The sequence below is a fragment of the Bubalus kerabau genome, chromosome 5 (assembly GCF_029407905.1).
Source record: "Bubalus kerabau isolate K-KA32 ecotype Philippines breed swamp buffalo chromosome 5, PCC_UOA_SB_1v2, whole genome shotgun sequence".
NCBI lineage: Eukaryota > Metazoa > Chordata > Mammalia > Artiodactyla > Bovidae > Bubalus > Bubalus kerabau.
This window is the reverse complement of record NC_073628.1, coordinates 100,289,055-100,308,433: the sequence shown is the minus strand read 5'-3', so window position 1 is coordinate 100,308,433 and position 19,379 is coordinate 100,289,055. Positions and strand designations below refer to the sequence as shown.

Here is a 19,379-nt window from a genome sequence, read left to right as displayed (position 1 = left end):
GTGTTTCTTGACTTCCTCCTTTTACATTCCAGTCCCCTATAATGAAAAGGACATCTTTTTGGGGTGTTAGTTCTAAAAGGTCTTGTAGGTGTTCATAGAACCATTCAACTTCAGCTTCTTTAGGGTTACTGGTTGGGGCGTAGACTTGGATTACTGTGATATTGAATGGTTTGCCTTGGAAACAAACAGAGATCATTCTGTCATCTTTGAGACTGCATCCAAGTACTACATTTCGGACTCTTTTGTTGACTATGATGGCTACTCCATTTCTTCTAAGGAATTCCTGCCCACAGTAGTAGATATAATGATCATCTGAGTTAAATTCACCCATTCCAGTCCATTTTAGTTCACTGATTCCTAGAATGTCAGCGTTCACTCCTGCCATCTCCTGTTTGACCACTTCCAATTTGCCTTGATTCATGGACCTGACATTCCAGGTTCCTATGCAGTTTTACAGCATCGGGCCTTGCCTCTATCACCAGTCACAAGCACAACTGGGTGTTGTTTTTGCTTTGACTCTGTCTCTTCATTCTTCCTGAAGTTATTTCTCCACTGATCTGCAGTAGCATATTGGGCACCTTCCGACCTGGGGAGTTCCTCTTTCAGTGTCCTATCTTTTTGCCTTTTCATACTGTTCATGGGGTTCTCAAGGCAAGAATACTGAAGTGGTTTGCCATTCCCTTCTCCAGTGGACCACATTTTGCAACCTCTAAGTATAATAAAAGATTCCCACCCTGAATTCTAAATCACTCTGGGTTTGACTGTTGGATTACTTGGGATGAATAAAGTATTCAGTGTACACAGACTCTCTGTATTTAACTTGAGTAGGTATTATTTTTTAAAAATTATTATTTTTGGCTTCACTGGGCCTCTGTTGCTGTGAGGGCTTTCTCTGGTTTTGGCAAGCGGGGCTGCTCTCTAGTTGCAGTGCGAGGGCTTCTCATTCTGGTGGTTTCTTGCTGCAGAACATAGGCTCTAGGTGAGTGGGCTTCAGTAGTTGTAGTACTTGGGCTGGCTCTCAGGTGAGGGCTCAGTAGTTATGGCTCCTGGATTTAGTTGCTCTGAAGCATATGGGCTCTTCCTGGACCAGCGGTTAAACCTGTGTCCCCTGAACTATAAGGCAAATTTTCAACCACTGGGCCACCAGCGAAGCCCATAGGTTTTACCTTTTGACCTACTTAAAATGTAGTTAATAATGAAAAGTATTAGATTTGGCTGCTCAAAGGCCTGCCCCTTAAGTGAGATTTCTGCCATATCATATAGTTTGCTGCCTTTTTAATATGTTAAGTGGATAATTAATTAGATATTTGCCTCTAAAACGAGTCTTTCTGTTCTTCATAGCTCCTCGAATCCCAGCAGGTAAAAGAATTTTTACCACAACACATACTCCTGGTTGTGTTTTTCTTGAAATAGATGAAAGGTAAGTACTTCTTTAAGCCTAAAAGAAATTTGTTTTGGAAAATAAATTAAAATATTTAAAACTTTATGTTTAACATACATCTACATAATGACATCTATCCATTTGCCCATTTGATGTTTGTTAGTTTGAAATTTGTGTTGTCTAAAATTTTAACATATCTTGCTTGTTGTACTTCTAAGATTTACAAGTTATCATGTTTTATTTCAAAGCTTTAGGTGGGTCAGAATTATTTTTCCGTGCTGCCCAAGAGGACAGTGAACCTTGGACCCATAGTATATCAGTGTTAGTCCCAGGATTGTGTCCAACTCTTTGCAATCTCATGGACTGTATATAGCCCGCCAGGCTCCTCTGTCAGTGGGAGTCTCCAGGCAAGAATATTGGAGTGGGTAGCCATTCCCTTCTGCTGGGGATCTTCTTACCCCAGAGATGGAAGCTGGGTCTCCTGCAGTGTATTAGGGAAGCCCCCATAGCGTATAATTATGGTCAAAATGAGACCTAGACGCTGGCCTCTGAGCCCTGTGCACATGTATTGCTTGCTCTAGGCAAGTGCTTCCCAGTTTATGATGAATTTTTATTAGTCTGAAGTGAAGGGGGAAAGGAGCAAGAAAAATAAGGCACACTTATTTTTTTGTAAAGCTAAGTTTACTTAATTTAAAGAATTGTTACTTGTTTTGAACTTGTGTCCTACCTACTTTTTTTAGTTATTAAAATAGTCTTTGTTATTTAACAAGTAGTGATAGTAGATAGTCATCATTGCTTATTGTTTTTTTTTTATACCTTTATTTGGAAAAATGAAACATTGTTATCCCCTGATCGTACCCTTCATCTTCCCCCTGCTGCTGCTAGGTCGCTTCAGTCGTGTCCAACTCTGTGTGACCACATAGACGGCGGCCCACCAGGCTCCCCCGTCCCTGGGATTCTCCAGGCAAGAACACTGGAGTGGGTTGCCATTTCCTTCTCCAATGCATGAAAGGGAAAAGTGAAAGTCAAGTGGCTCAGTCGTGTCCGACTTCGCCGCCCCATGGTCTGCAGCCTACTAGGCTCCTCTGTCCACGGCATTTTCCAGGCAAGAGTACTGGAGTGGGGTGCCATCTTCCCCCACGCTTATGTAAAAATTTTACTTTATTTGTGAAACCTGAAAATCTGAGAACTAATACATCAATCATATTATAGGTGAGCATAAAGCAAAAATGTGAAAAAATCTGACACAGTTATGATAGGTATTAATTTTGGTTTTAAAAATTTTTTAACATCCAGGGAATTCCCTGATGATCCAGTGGTTAGGACTCTGCACTTCTACTGCTGAGAGCCTGGGTTCAATCTCTGATCAGGAAACTGCTGCTACTGCTGCTAAGTTGCTTCAGTCGTGTCCAGCTCTTAGTGACCCCATGGACTGCAGCCTACCAGGCTCTTCCATCTATGGGATTTGCCAGGCAAGAGTACTGGAGTGGGGTGCCATTGCTTCTCCGATCAGAAAACTAAGATCCCACAAACTGCATTGAGGCAAAAAAAAATAAATAAATAAAAAATAAAAAGTTTTTTTAACTTCCAGAAATGGATTTATTACCCATTTATTACCATTTAGTTATGAAACTAAACAGTAATAGTGAGTTACTTTGTATAATATAATCTGTACAAGGTAAGAAAATTTGGCTAAAGATATTCTAAAAATAGCTTAAGTTTATTGCATTAGAAAGTATGGTTAAGACTCCAGGCTTCCACTGCAGGGAGTGTGGATTCGATCCCTGGTTGAGAAACTTAAGATCCTGAATATCATGAAGATGTGGCAAAAAATAACAAAGATTATATATACATGAGCTTCCCTGGTAGCTCAGACGGTAAAGCATCTGCCTGCAATGCCGAAGACCTGGGTTCGATCCTTGGGTCGGGAAGATCCCTTGGAAAAGGAAATGGAAGCCTACTCCAGTACTCTTGCCTGGAAAATCCCATGGATGGAGGAGCCTGGCAGGCTACAGTCCATGGGGTTGCAAAGAGTTGGACACGACTGAGCGACTTCATTTTCTTTCTTTCTTATATATACATGAAAAAAAGAAACTGTTTGTGAATTTGTACACATAGAAAATGTTTACAGAGTCAGTTTTTTTTCTAAGTCATCTTGAATGTCTGATCATTAGAATTTTCTTATGAACATTTATCCTACAAATGTCTTTGTGACTGGTCCTCTATTTGATACTACTGTTAGGGAGACATTGTTTTTGTATACTTATAAATACTCTGTATAAATTTGTAGCCTGCTTTCTTCATTTAACACCATAAGCATTCTTCTGTGTTATAATATGATCTTTGTAGACTTTTTAAAAGGCAGTGCAATTGAGGGCCTCAAGAGACCTCTGAAAAAGTGAAAAATGTTAGTTGCTCAGTCGTGTCTGACTCTTTGTGACCCCATGGACTGTAGCCCATCACTCCTCTGTCCATGGGGATTCTCCAGGCAAGAATACCAGAGTGGGTTGCCATTCCCTTCTTCAGGGGATCTTCCCGACCCAGGGACCAAACCCAGTTCTCCTGCATTGCAGGCGGGTTCTTTACTGTCCGAGCCACCAGGGAAGCCCTCTGAGACCTCTACAGAACTTGTGAAAAGTATAGACTCCTAGTCTCACCCCAGAAACACTGATTTAGGCAGCGGTGAGCCTGCAAGTCTGGCTTTTGGAAGTTTGGCAGGTGATTCTGATGCAACACCTCCAGTGACCAGCGCTTCTTAGATTATGTTAACTCTTTACCCACAATACAGGCACTCGGGTTGCTTGCTGCTTTTATAAATGCTGTAATGAACATCTCTGCGTACCTTTCTTCATATTTAGAGTTTATCTGAAAAGTACTGTTGAGAGTGTGTAAGGCACAACAGTCGCTTGGCGCGATGACGTGCTGCCTGTGCTGTGTCTGTGCTCAGGGCCGTGCCTTTCCTGGGTTACCTACCTTAGGACCTGATCGGGACATCCATCCTAGTGTACCTGCACCCGGAAGATCGCTCTCTGATACTTGCTGTGCACCAAAAAGGTAAGCACCTGCTTCTTTACAGGAGGGCTTTTTTTGTTTTTCACTGATCTCCTTAAATTTTTCATTTCATTTCTCACTAGAGCTTCTCTCAACCTCTAATCATTAGAAGTGCTCAGTCACTCCGTCCTGTGCAGCCCCCTGGACTGCAGACCACCCCCATGGAATTTTCCAGGCAGGAGTGCTGGAGTGGGTTGCCATGTCCTCCCCCAGGGGATCCCCCAGGTGATCCTCCCGACCCAGGAATCGAGCCCGTCTCTCGTGCATTGGCAAGCAGTGCCGCCAGTGCGGCCTGGGAAGCCCCTTGATCATTAGTGTTACCTTGAATCAAAAAAACAGTGTATTGAAACCACGGAAACATTATTTTTTTCTATTTTGATATTTTAAAACATTTACAAATAAGTGCCTCAAGAGAGGCATTTGTAATAAACATTCATGTTAAATTCTGTCTCATTGTTTTATGTAGTCTTGAAGTATGCAGGCCATCCTCCCTTTGAACACCTGCCCATTAGATTTTGTTGTCAAAATGGGGATTACGTCATACTGGACTCCAGTTGGTCCAGCTTCGTGAACCCATGGAGCCAGAAGGTTTCTTTCATCATCGGTCGCCATAAAGTGCGAACGTAAGTCAATCAGTTTTCCTATTTTCTAAAAAATGTTTTTTCAAATAATATTCTCGGGCCCATTGACTCCTCTTTGAATCAGTTGACACACGAACTCAACAAAGAACAGGTTTTTGACAGTGCTTCTGGGAGACATTTTGGCCTTCAAATATTAAGAGCCTTATAATATTTTTACTTCTACTTCCTTGGCCTAGTAACTCTATTATGGGAGTATGCTAAAGAAATAAGTCTACATGCAGAGAGCTTTGTAAAGAAAAGACAGATTCTGCAATGTTATTTAATTGTAATAGCTTATATTGTTGTTGTTCAATGGCTAAGTCATTTAAGACGCTTCTTGATCCTGTGGACTGCAACACACCAGGCTTTTCTGTCCTTCACTCCCTCCTGGAGTTTGCTCACACTCTTGTCCATTGAGTCGATGATGCTATCTAATCATCTCATCCTCTGCTTTCCCCTTCTCCTCCTGCCTTCAGTCTTTCCTAGCATCAGCATCTTTTCCATTGAGTCAGCTCTTTGCATCAGGTGGCCAAAATATTGGAGCTTCAGCTTCACATTAGTCCTTCCAATGAATATTCAGGGTTGATTTCCTTTAGGATTGACCAATAATAGCTTAAATGTCATCATTAAGGAAGTTCTGAAATATTTGTTTGACATGTTATTATATTGATCCAATGAAAATTTTTATAGAAACTATGTATCATGGGAAATTGATATATTAGGTGATGGGAAAAGCAGCCTGCAGAATTTTTATACAGCCTAATTATGTTTAAAACAAACACTATGAAACAGGAAAAAGAAGATTAGAAAGAAATAAAATATAAATTTTGATTATGTGTGGATAGTGGTTTGAAGTAAGGGGTTTTTTTTTCTCTTCTTTTCCTTTTCTCAACTTTAACATTCTCTTTAGTGAGCCTATAAGATTCTTTTTTTCTTTTTTCTATTTTTTTTCTTTTCTTCTGCTGTCGAATTCCACTTATTTGTCTCAATTTTGTTGCATCTTTATTTTTTAAATATAGATTATTTTATATTTATTTGCCTCCTGGCACTTCTAATTCAAGCCTGCTTGATTATTCTTTCCTGTCTGTGTAAAAACCTTACAAATGAATCCCAAGGAACTTGGACCATTGTTCTTATAGTCTGATATCCTGTTGGTCCCTGGGCTTTGTGGTCCGTATAAAATTGACCTGTAGGTTTCTCAGCCAGCCCATAAATTTCCCTTTGATGTCTGTTTCTATTAGGAATGGGAATTATACCTAACTCTTCAGTACTAAATTGAAGAAAGTGGGGAAAACCACTAGACCATTCAGGTATGACCTAAATCAAATCCCTTATGATTATACAGTGGAAGTGAGAAATGGATTTAAGGGACTAGATCCAATAGACAGAGTGCCTGATGAACTATGGATGGAGGTTTGTGACATTGTACAGGAGACAGGGATCAAGACCATCCCCGTGGAAAAGAAACACAAAAAGGCAAAATGGCTATCTGAGGAGGCCTTACAAATGGCTGTGAAAAGAAGAGAAGTGAAAAGCAGAGGAGAAAAGGAAAGATATAAGCATCTGAATGCAGAGTTCCAAAGAATAGCAAAGAGAGATAAGAAAGCCTTCCTCAGTGATCAGTGCGAAGAAATAGAGGAAAACAATAGAATGGGAAAGACTAAAGATCTCTTCAAGAAAATTAGAGATACCAAGGGAACATTTCATGCAAAGATGCTCTCAATAAAGGACAGAAATGGTATGGACCTAACAGAAGCAGAAGATATTAAGAAGAGGTGGCAAGAATACACAGAAGAACTGTACAAAAAAGATCTTCATGACCCAGATAATCATGATGGTGTGATCACTGACCTAGAGCCAGACATCCTGGAATATGAAGTCAAGTGGGCCTTAGGAAGCATCACTACGAACAAAGCTAGTGGAGGTGATGAAATTCCAGTTAAGCTATTTCAAATCCTAGAAGATGATGCTGTGATAGTGCTGCACTCACTATGTCAGCAAATTTGGAAAACTCAGCAGTGGCCACGGGACTGGAAAAGGTCAGTTTTCATTCTAATCCCAAAGAAAGGGGATGCCAAAGAATGCTCAAAGTGAAGTAAAGTGAAGTTGCTCAGTCGTGCCTGACTCTTTATGATCCCATGGGATTTTCCAGGCAAGAATACTGGAGTGGGTTGCCATTTCCTTCTCCAGGGGATCTTCCCCACCCAGGGATTGAAACCGGGTCTCCCGCATTGTAGGCAGATGCTTTACTGTCTGAGCCGCCAGGGAAGTCCCGCACAATTGTGTTCATCTCACACACTAGTAAAGTAATGCTCAAAATTCTCCAAGCCAGCCTTCAGCAATATGTGAACCATGAACTTCCAGATGTTCAAGGTGGTTTTAGAAAAGGCAGAGGATCTGGAGATCAAATTGCCAACATCTGCTGAATCATTGAAAAAGCAAGAGAGTTCCAGAAAAATGTCTATTTCTGCTTTCTTGACTATGCCAAAGCCTTTGACTGTGTGGATCACAATAAACTGTGGAAAATTCTGAAAGAGATGGGAATACCAGACCACCTGACCTGCCTCTTGAGAAACCTGTATGCATGTCAGGAAGCAACAGTTAGAACTGGACATGGAACAACAGACTGGTTCCAAATAACAAAAGGAGTATGTCAAGGCTGTATATTGTCACCCTGTTTATTTAACTTATATGCAGAGTCCATCATGAGAAACTCTGGGCTGGAGGAAGCACAAGCTGGAATCAAGATTTCTGGGAGAAATATCAATAACCTCAGATATGCATATGACACCACCCTTATGGCAGAAAGTGAAGAAGAATTCAAGAGCCTCTTGATAAAAGTGAAAGAAGAGAGTGAAAAAGTTGGCTTAAAGCTCAACATTCAGAAAACTAAGATCATGGCATCCAGTCCCATCACTTCATAGCAAATAGATGGGGAAACAGTAGAAACAGTGGCTGACTTTATTTTGGGGGGGTCCAAAATCACTGCAGATGGTGATTGTGGCCATGAAATTAAAATATACTTACTCCTTGGAAGGAAAGTTATGACCAACCTAGACAGCATATTAATAAGTAGAGACATTACTTTGTCAACAAAGGTCCATCTAGTCAAGGCTATGGTTTTTCCAGTAGTCATGTATGGATGTGAGAGTTGGACTATAAAGAAAGCTGAGTGCCAAAGAATTGATGCTTTTGAACTGTGGTGTTGGAGAAGACTCTTGAGAGTCCCTTGGACTGCAAGGAGATCCAACCAGTCCATCCTAAAGGATATCAGTCCTGGGTGTTCATTGGAAGGACTGATGTTGAAGCTGAGACTCCAATAGTTTGGCCACCTGATGTGAAGAGCTGACTCATTTGAAAAGACCCTGATGCTGGGGAAAATTGAGGGCAGGAGAAGGGGACCACAGAGGATGAGATGGTTGGATGGCATCACCGACTCAATGTACATGAGTTTGCGTGAACTCCGGGAGTTAGTGATGGACAGGGAGGCCTGGAGTGCTGTGGGTCATGGGGTTACGAAGAGTCAGAAACTACTGAGCGACTGAACTGAATTTCAGTGTTATGCTGCTGCTGTTGTTCTTTTTCAGCTGCTAAGTTGTGTCCAGTTCTTAGCAACCCCGTGGACTGCAGCACGCCAGACTTCTGTGTCCTCCACTTTCTCCAAGGGTTTGTCAGTTTCTGTTGAGATGGCGATGCTATCTAATAATCTCATCCTCTGCTGTCCCCTTCTCCTTTTGACTTCAATCTTTCCCAGCATCAGCGTCATTTCCAATGAGTCATCTCTTTGCATCAGGTGGCCAAAGTATTGTAGCTTCAGCTTCAGTATCAGTCCTTCCAGTGGCTATTCAGGGTTGATTTCCTTTAGGATTGACTGGTTTGATCTCCTTGCAGTCCAAGGGACTCTCGAAAGTCTTCTCCAACACCACAGTTCGAAAGCATCAGGTCTAAAACACTCAGCCTTCCTTATGATCTAAGTCTCACATATGTACATGACCACTGGAAAAACCATAGGTTGATAAATTATCTTTTGTATTTTTTTATTCAACTTTGCAGATATAAGCATAAAACTAAGAACAGTAGATCTCCCAGTCAGACTTATTTTATCCTGTGTTAATATTGTGATGGAGTGATGCTGGGCCATGGTGAGATAGGCCTCAGGTTGCTCTGACCTGACTGTGCTCCAGGGTTCAGCCTCTCAGCAGAGTGAGTCTGCAGCCTTAGTGGAAGCATCAGGCTCCCTGCATCCCTGACTCATGAGGCTGATTTGTGGTAGAAGACTAATCTGATAATTAAGGTAGCTAATATGACTGCCAAGGAAGAGCTATTCATATTGATCAGCCCAATAGGGAAACCTGTTGGGAAATGAAGATAAAATTAGATGGTTGCTTAGAAAGAATACAGGAAACCCCACTTCTTCTGATGAGATGTCCATTTGGGTGTCTGTTGACTGGTCTGAGCACCTCCCCATCAGCACCAGAGGAATGTCCTAGATTTTTTCTCCAACTATCCTTTCCGTTCTTTGATTTAAAAATGTATGGAATAGGGGCTTTCCATGGCTAATAAGTCAAAAATCTCTCTTGGTACATGTCACATTGCAGTTGAAAATATGTGAGTTATTTTCAGATATCTTTTGATACTGATTTCTAGCATAGTTCCACAGTGATAAGAGAACAGACTCTGTAGGATTTCAGTACCTTTAGACCATGAAATTTTTGCACCTTGTTTTATGTCCCTGGATATGTTCCATTGTCTCCTAGTTTAGACTCTATGGGAGCTTGAATATAATTTGGATCCTACTGTTGTGTGAAAATTGTATAAATCTTAATTATGTTGAATTGATTCACAGTGCTTCCCAGGTTTACTATATCCTTCTACTTCTCTGTATATTCATTCTATTCGTTTTTGAGAGTTTGATATTGAGTGTGTTTGTGTTAGTCACTCAGTTGTGCCTGACTCTTTGTGACCCCCATGGAGTATAGGTAGCCAGGCTCCTCCGTCCATGAAATTCTTCAGGCAAGAATATTGGAGTGGGTAGCCATTTCCTTCTCCAGGGGATCTTCCCAACCCAGGAATTGAACCCAGGTCTCCTGCATTGTAGGTGGGTTCTTTACCATCTGAGCCACCATGGAAACCCTTTGATATTGAAACCCCAACTAAAAATCTTAATTTATCTACTTTAAAAAATAATGTATATATATGTATATATAGGAGCTATATGTAACTCTCCTCTATTTTCCAAGTCTTCTGTAAATACCACACTTTCGTAATTTAAAAAAAGGAAAGAGAAAAAAATTACTTAAAAAAAAAAAAAAAATATATATATATATATGGAGTAGGGACTTTCCTGGTGGTCCAGTGGTTAAAAATTCGAGTTCCATTGCAAGGGGTGCAGGTGTGATCCCCAGTTGGGTAGCTAAGACCCCACATACCTTGAGGCTAAAAAACCAACACATAAAACAGAAACAATATTGTAACAAATGCAATAAAGACGTTAAAAATGGTCCACATCAAAAAACAATCTTAAAAATATGTGGAATAAATTGACATATTAATACTTACAGTGTTTTCAGTGCTTTTTAAAGATTATACCAATATTTGCATCTCCACATGCAGGGTTATGTGAGGGAAAGCATTTAGAGTCTAGTAGGTATTAACCTCTCACAGAATAATAATTATCTGTTATGTTTGTGTAGTTACTTTAATGCATTTATTCCTTCAATACGTATTAATGAAGTAGCTGCTGAGTCAGGCGTTGTGCTGGACCCTAAGGATGAGGTTGTACACAGAGCAGACATTCTCTTTGCCTCCATGTAGCCCAGCGCGCACGGGAAAGCAGAAGCGACTCATGCGCTGTGACACACGAGTAGAGTTTGGAAAGGTGACAGTTGAGGCGGGAGGGGGCTGTGAGAGTGTTCAGTGAGGGACCCTAACCTTAATTATCTCTTTGATATTAAGCAGCTCTGTGGGGAGGAAGGCTAGGTGCTTATTACCTCTCACATTACAGAAAAAAAAAAATTCACATTCGGTGAGAGTCACTTTCTCACCGATCTCTGAGGGAGGAAGTTGCAAAGAGGAGATGAATATCAAATTTCCTTCCTTAGCCTTCAACCAATTTCCTGACGAGCACCGCAGCCAACTCTTCCTGCTGAGTTGATAGCATTTGTTGAAAGTGGTGTCGCTCTTGCGACGTGAATCATTTTTTTTGGCTGAGTGATGCAGTTTGTGGTATCTTAGTTGATCTTAGTTCCTTACATGTGCATGCTCAGTCGTATCTGGCTCTTGGCAATCCTATGGGCTGTAGCCCACCAGGCTCCTCTGTCCATGGGATTCTCCAGGCAAGAGTACTGGAGTGGGTTGCCATGCTCTCCTCCAGGGGATCTTCCCAACCCAGGGATCAAACCTGAATCTCCTGCATCTCTTACATTGCAGACAGATTCTTTACCACTGAGCCACCGAGGAATCCTTAGTTCTTGACCAGGGATTGAACCTGAGCCCTTGGCAGTGAAAGCTCTGAGTCCTCATGGCTAGACCAGCAGGGAATCCTCTCATGTAAATCCTTTGAGTGATGTAATTGGTGATTAAATATACAGCTCAGTTTTGTATGAAGGGTCCCCACCGGGAATATCCCAGTCTCATTGCACAAAGTCGGACGTCCTATGTTCACTCAAACTTGCACTTGACCAGCAGCCCAGACACCTCTGGATGACACTCAGGCTCATGGTGCATGGGACAGGAGGAGGGGGAAGTGGTGGAGTAGTTGCAGTGGTGCTCACTTATTGTGAGAGTTTAGAAAATGTGGCTTATTCTTGATGTATGTCATGAAGCAAGGCTACTTCTTGTCGCATAGAGGGTCCTGAGTCGTCGTCAGTTCCTTCTCTTAGTTGCTATTCAGCTAGTAGATTTCAGATGCTCTAGAATTTGAATATAAAGAAGACTGAAGGTTTTGTGACAGCCACATGTTCACCATGAGGATGGGAGCAGAGTCATCTTTATTACATAGCTCAAGTGATTAGATACATTAAGCATTGAATGTTGTTTGACAAACTTAAGGTCTTAAATGGAGAAGGAAATGGCAACCCACTCCAGTATTCTTGCCTGGAGAATCCCATGGAGGGAGGAGCCTGGTAGGCTACAGTCCATGGGGTCGAAAAGCGTTGGACAGGACCGAGCGACTTCACTTTCACTTTCACTTTCAAGGTCTTAAAATTTCTTAGAAAAAAAGTGAAAAGTGAAATTGTTAGTTACTCAGTCGTGTCTGACTCTGCGACTCCATGGACTGTAGCCCACCAGGCTCCTCTGTTCATGGGATTCTCCAGGCAAGAAGACTGGAGTGGGTTGCCATTTCCTCCCCCAGGGGATCTTCCTGACCCAGGGATCAAATCCAGGTCTCTTTCATCTAAGGTGAATTCTTTACTGTCTGAACCACCAAGGAAGCCCTCAGTTTCAGAACCAGTAGGTTACTCAGTTCATGTTAAATTTGGAGACCAGTAGTTGTTGAACATGCTTTAGTAGCTGAGGAGGTTACTTGTCACTGTTTTAAATTTATACAGATACAATGCTGAAATGATTATGGAAAGATATGAGCTATGAAGAGACTGAACTAAAATCTGTTAACGTCTCCCTTGTTTCTTTGGATTTTCTCTGCTTCCATAAATAGAATATGAGCTTCATATTTTCTGTATTTGGAGTTGAAGAGTTGCTTTGTAAAGACATAGCTTTATTGTTTGAATGTTCTATTAAAGATCACTTTAGACTTCATTGTGAATGAATCTTAAATTGCTTGACTCAGTCTTTCCCTTGGCATTTTGTAGGAGTCCACTAAACAAGGATATTTTTGCCACCAGAGTAAGAAAGATGAGCAATGATGACAAAGACATCACAGAATTACAAGAACAAATTCAAAAACTTCTCTTACAGGTAAAGTGAGAGATTTAAAAAAAAAAACAAACAAACACAAAATTCTCATAGTTGTGTTTAATTTTAACATTCAGTCTTAGTAAAGTCATTTCACAGAAATAAACTGCTAGCCTTACCCTCTACATTCCAGAAATTTTTGTCTTCTTTTTAAGTTAAATTTCATTAATCTTGTTTTCCTTTATCTGTGTTAAATACACAGGACATTTTTGTAAGAACCTTTTTGAAGACAGCATAATGAGTCACAGGAAGCAATTAGACAAAGAAGTTATTTCTAAATGAGAGAATTCTTGTCTTTCAAATGCTGCCAGTGTTTTAGCTTTGCTGTTCTTTGAAATAATTAATTTTAAAAGTGGGGGGAGGAGTGGCAGGTCTCAGTATCTCTAGTCATTATGAGGCAAAAGTGTGAAAAACAACTACCTGTTGAAAACAAGTACCAAAATGATTTCTCCTAGAGATTCAGTGAGTAACCTTGCTGAGTGTTTACTAATGGTGAAAGAGGAGAGGAGCAGGTTGCCCTCACTGGACTGACTCCGTTTTTAAAGGAAAAGGAACTCCGTCTTACAGTCTCGGCAAACTTTTGGACTGTATATCTAGGAGGCCATGGAGATAAAATACCAGCAGCCGAATAGGCCTCTCGGGCAGATTAAAAACCAGACCAGGCAGACCCTGTACTTAGCTAGAGCTCCCAGCGCCAGAAGGAATGCAGTGTCCCCTGTGTAATCAATCACTATAATCTTAATAATACCTATTGCTGTTGGCTAAGCTGTATGTCCAGATAGCTTTAGAATGTGAATTTATGGCTGTAACCTGATTGTATCTTTTAATAACATTGTCCAGAGTGGGTTTTAAGAATCTGGGGATATGGGTTTGGGTACCTACACTTTGGATATAAAAGGTTGTCACAAATATCGGTCAGGGTCTCTGGGTCAAGAGGAAACTCTGCCTTGGACCTGCCGATGTAATAAACTGCACTCCGCTATTCACGCTGTCCTTCTGAGTGAGTTGGCTTCCCTGAGCGTTTGGCTACAACAGTGGTACCACTAAAACTGTTGGTCAGTAATTTTCAAAATGTCGTTCATAAAATCTCTGTTGTTCGATTGCTAAGTCGTGTCTGACTCTTTGCAACCCCATGGACTACAGCACACCAGGCTTCCTTGTCCTTCACTGTCTCCCAGACTTTGCTCAAACTCATGTCCATTGAGTCAATGAAGCTATCCAGCCATCTCTAGGGTTCATGAAGTATCTGTTAGGTTTGGGGGGATAGTATGGTATGTATTGGTATTTTGTTTGTTCTGCCTGTTTTAAACTCAGCATCAAGAGTTAGAGTTTATTTTCATGTTTTGTTAAATTTATTAACCATGGCTTTTAAAAAAAAAGTTGTACTCTAAATACCCACCTAGACTAGAAAAGTAAACTCTGCCCTTGAGAATTACTGAGATGAGAGAGAAATGTCCTCTACGTCAGCATCACCCTTCACACGCCACCATTAGGAGTCCAAAAATTTTTACCTTAATTTAGTGATTACTGCAGGTGAGCACAGAGGCAGGTAATGCAGTTCTCCCCTCTAACTTGCCGTGTAACCTGGGGCTGCGTGGGCCTCCCTCTCTCTCACAGCCCGTTCACGGGAGCATGTCCAGCGGCTACGGGAGCCTGGGGAGCAGTGGGTCACAGGAGCCTCAGGTCAGCCTCGCTTCCTCCAGTGAGTCCAGCGGGCATGGCGTGGATGAGGAGCCGAAGGCACCGGTGAGCAGGCACGTGTGTGCTTCTGAGCACTTATCCTTTTCTCCATGTGTTGTTACCCGTGACGTGTCAGCGCCGGTTCTGTACCTCGACGTGTGTGGCTTCTCAGTATATGCTCTTGAGTTGAAGACCCGATGGTCATAGACCTTCTGATCTACTTCGGTTTGGGAAAAATGTCTGTAAAAACAAAATCCCACCTTTAAGAAGGTGGCATTTAGGCTACTTGTGTGCTTTCTAAAAATTAGCCTGGAGGCTTCCCTGGTGGTCCAGTGGTTAAGACTCAGCACTTTCACTGCAGAGGGCATGGGTTCAATCCCTGGTTTGGGAACTAAGGTCCTACATGCCACAGGGTGCAGCCAAAAAAATAAATAAATAAAATAAAACAAAATTAAAAACTAGCATTTTGTGGACAGGTTGATGCAAAGCCTCCTTGGCACCCATGTGCTGTGGCTCAGCGGAAGACTGAACTAATGCTGTTATGGAGATTTCAGTTATTCTGTCCTCAGAGAACCAAGAGTTACATGTATTTGGTTTATATATCTCTTGATGCACATTGTTACAATCTTTGAAACATTGTTCATCACTCTTTGCCCTAAGTTGACTTTACAGCAGATCTGTGCCAGTGTGAACAAGATCAAGAATCTAGGTCAGCAGCTCTACATCGAGTCAAGGGCCAAGTCAGCAAACAAGCCAGTGTCGGGAACCCGCTCAGGACAGCCTGGGGGTTTGTCATCAGGGCAGTTCCCCGCTCTCATGAAGCCATGACCCCTGGGTGTTGCTATTCAGGTTTATATACCCAGATGACAAAAGTAATAATAATCATAATAATGACGACAGCAGCAGCACTTACTATCCTGAAAGCTGAACGGCGTTAGAACGTAGTCACAGAACACTTCTACTAAAGAACTGACGTTTCTGCTAATTCCAACTGATTTGTTGATTTCCTCTCTATGTTGTTCAGTCTCTAAATCACATCCGACTTTTTGTGACCTCACGGACTGCGCTCTGGTGATGCCACCCAACTATCTTGTCCCCTCTCGTTCCCTTCTTCCCCTGCCATCAATCTTTACCAGTATCAGGGTCTTTTCCAGCGAGTTCTCTCTTTATGCCAGGTGTCCAATGTATTGGAGCTTCAGCTTCAACATCAGTCCTTACAGTGAATACTCAGGGTTGATTTCCTTTAAGATTAACTGGTTTGATCTCCTTGAATCCAAGGGACTCTCCAGCACCACAGTTCCTCTGTATGAGCAATTTATAAACCAAACTTGTTAATTTTACAATGGATTTCAGATAATCAAATATTATTAAAATGATAATCCCTTCCTATAATTTCAAACAACTGGAGAATGTCAGTGACCTAAATTGAATGAAAAACTTGGTCTTTTTCTTGCTTACATGCTTTTCTTTTCTCAATACGAGGTAAGGAACATTTCAGAAGAATTGGATCAATCATGATAGTTGACATTATTTTAAGAAGTTAGTCTGTATGCATTATAGGTCCACTGGAGAAGGGAATGGCAAACCACTTCAGTATTCTTGCCTTAAGAACCCCATGAGCAGTAGGAAAAGGCAAAAAGATAGGACACTGAAAGATGAACTCCCCAGATCCATAGGTGCCCAATATGCTACTGGAGATCAGTGGAGAAATAATTCCAGAAAGAACGAAGAGATGGAGCCAGAGCAAAAACAATACCCAGTTGTGCTTGTGACTGGTGATAGAAGCAAGGTCTGATGTTATAATATTGCATAGGAACCTGGAATGTTAGGTCCGTGAATCAAGGCAAATTGGAAGTGGTCAAACAGGAGATGGCTAGAGTGAATGTTGACATTCTAGGAATTGGCAAACTAAAATGGACTGGAATGGGTGAATTTAACTCAGAGGACCATTATATCTACTACTATGGGCAGCAATCCCTCAGAAGAAATGGAGTAGCCATCATAGTCAACAAAAGAGTCCTACATGCAGTATTTGGATGCAATCTCAAAAATGATAGAATGATCTCTGTGCATTTCCAAGGCAAACCATTCAATATCACGGTAATCCAAGTCTATGCCCTGACCAATAATGCTGGAAAAGCTGAAGTTGAACGTTTCTATGAAGACCTACAAGACCTTCTAGAACTAACACCCAAAAAAGATGTCCTTTTCATTATAGGGGACTGGAATGCAAAAGTAGGAAGTCAAGAAAACACCTGGGGTAACAGGCAAATTTGGCCTTGGAGTACGGAATGAAGCAGGGCAAAGGCTAATAGAGTTTTGACAGGAGAACACACTGGTCATAGCAAACATCCTCTTCCAACAACACAAGAGGACTCTACACATGGACATCATCAGATGGCCAACACTGAAATCAGATTGATTATATTCTTTGCAGCCAAAGATGGAGAAGCTCTATACAGTCAGCAAAAACAAGACCAGGAGCTGACTGTGGCTCAGATCATAAACTCCTTATTGCCAAATTCAGACTTAAATTGAAGAAAGTGGAGAAACCACTAGACCATTCAGGTATGACCTAAATCAAATTCCTTATGATTATACAGCGGAAGTGAGAAATAGATTTAAGGGACTAGATCTGATAGATAGAGTGCCTGATAAACTATGGACAGAGGTTCATGACATTGTACAGGAGACAGGGATCAAGATCATCCTCAGGAAAAAGAAATGCAAAAAGGCAAAGTGGCTGTCTGGGGAGGCCTTACAAATAGCTGTGAAAAGAAGAGAAGCAAAAAGCAAAGGAGAAAAGCATCTGAATGCAGAGTTATTAAGAAGAGGTGGCAAGAATACACAGAAGTGTACAAAAAAGATCTTCATGACCCAGATAATCACGATGGTGTGATCACTGACCTAGAGCCAGACATCCTGGAATGTGAAGTCAAGTGGGCCTTAGGAAGCATCACTACAAACAAAGCTAGTGGAGGTGATGAAATTCCAGTTGAGCTCTTTCAAATCCTAGAAGATGATGCTGTGAAAGTGCTGCACTCAATGTGTCAGCAAATTTGGAAAACTCAGCAGTGGCCATGGGACTGGAAAAGGTCAGTTTTCATTCCAATCCCAAAGAAAGGCAATGCCAAAGAATGCTCAAACTACCGCACAATTGCACTCATCTCACATGCTAGTAAAGTAATGCTCAAAATTCTCCAAGCCAGCCTTCAGCAATACGTGAACCATAAACTTCCAGATGTTCAAGCTGGTTTTAGGAAAGGCAGAGGAACCGGAGATCAAATTGCCGACATCCACTAGATCATCAATAATGCAAAAGAGTTACAGAAAAACATCGATTTCTGCTTTCTTGACTATGCCAAAGCCTTTGACTGTGTGGATCACAATAAACTGTGGAAAATTCTGAAAGAGATGGGAATACCAGACCACCTGACCTGCCTCTTGAGAAACCTGTATGCATGTCAGGAAGCAACAGTTAGAACTGGACATGGAACAACAGACTGGTTCCAAATAGGAAAAGGAGTACGTCAAGGCTGTGTATTGTCACCCTGCTTATTTATATGCAGAGTACATCATGAGAAACTCTGGGCTGGAGGAAGCACAAGCTGGAATCAAGGTTTCTGGGAGAAATATCAGTAACCTCAGGTATGCAGATGACACCACCCTTATGGCAGAAAGTGAGGAAGAACTCAAGAGCCTCTTGATGAAAGTGAAAGAGGAAAGTGAAAAAGCTGGCTTAAAGCTCAACATTCAGAAAGCTAAGATCATGGCATCCAGTCCCATCACTTCATAGCAAATAGATGGGGAAACAGGGGAAACAGTGGCTGACTTTATTTTTTGGGGCTCCAAAATCACTGCAGATGGTGATTGCAGCCACGAAATTAAAAGACACTTACTCCTTGGAAGGAAAGTTATGACCAACCTAGACAGCATATTAAAAAGCAGAGACATTACTTTGTAAACAGAGGTCCGTCTAGTCAAGGCTATGGTTTTTCCAGTGGTCATGTATGGATGTGAGAGTTGGACTATAAAGAAAGTTGAGTGCCAAAGAATTGATGCTTTTGAACTGTGGTGTTGGAGAAGACTCTTGAGAGTCCCTTGGACTGCAAGGAGATCCAACCAGTCCATCCTAAAGGATATCAGTCCTGGGTGTTCATTGGAAGGACTGATGTTGAAGCTGAGACTCCAATAGTTTGGCCACCTGACGCAAAGAGCTGAGTCATGAGAAGACCCTGATTCTGGGGAAGATTGTGGGCAGGAGGAGAAGGGGACGACAGGGGATGAGATGATTGGATGGCATCGCCGATCAATGGACATGAGTTTGGGTGAACTCTGGGAGTTGGTGATGGACAGGGAGGCCTGGCATGCTGCAGTTCATTGGGTTGCAAAGAGTTGGACATCACTGAGCAACTCAACTGAAACTGATAAGCTATATCTATACACACACGGACACACACAGACACACACACACACACACGAGCTTCCCTGGTGGCTCAGATGGCAAAGAATCTGGGAGACTTGGGTTCGAGCCCTGGGTTGGAAAGATCCCCTGGAGAAGGGAACAGCTACCCACTCCAGTATTCTTGCCTGGAGAATATCATGGACAGAAGAGCCTGGCAGGCTACAGTCCATGTGGTCACAAAAAGTCAGATATAACTGAGTGACTTTCACTTCACCTCACTTCACATATATATGAGTTTCATAACTCTTTACTTATGTAAATTTCTCTT

At 41.7% G+C, this 19,379-nt stretch overlaps 1 protein-coding gene across 1 annotated transcript in view; it reads left to right on the top strand.

Annotated features, from left to right (window-relative positions):
- PER3 (period circadian regulator 3) overlaps window positions 1-19,379 on the top strand; it is a 68,857-nt gene that overhangs the window by 18,404 nt on the left and 31,074 nt on the right. Inside the window, 6 exon segments of the mRNA XM_055583784.1 lie at window positions 1,342-1,420; window positions 4,329-4,435; window positions 4,899-5,055; window positions 12,864-12,969; window positions 14,584-14,712; window positions 15,307-15,433. Of these exon segments, the coding sequence (XP_055439759.1) occupies window positions 1,342-1,420; window positions 4,329-4,435; window positions 4,899-5,055; window positions 12,864-12,969; window positions 14,584-14,712; window positions 15,307-15,433 (705 nt within the window).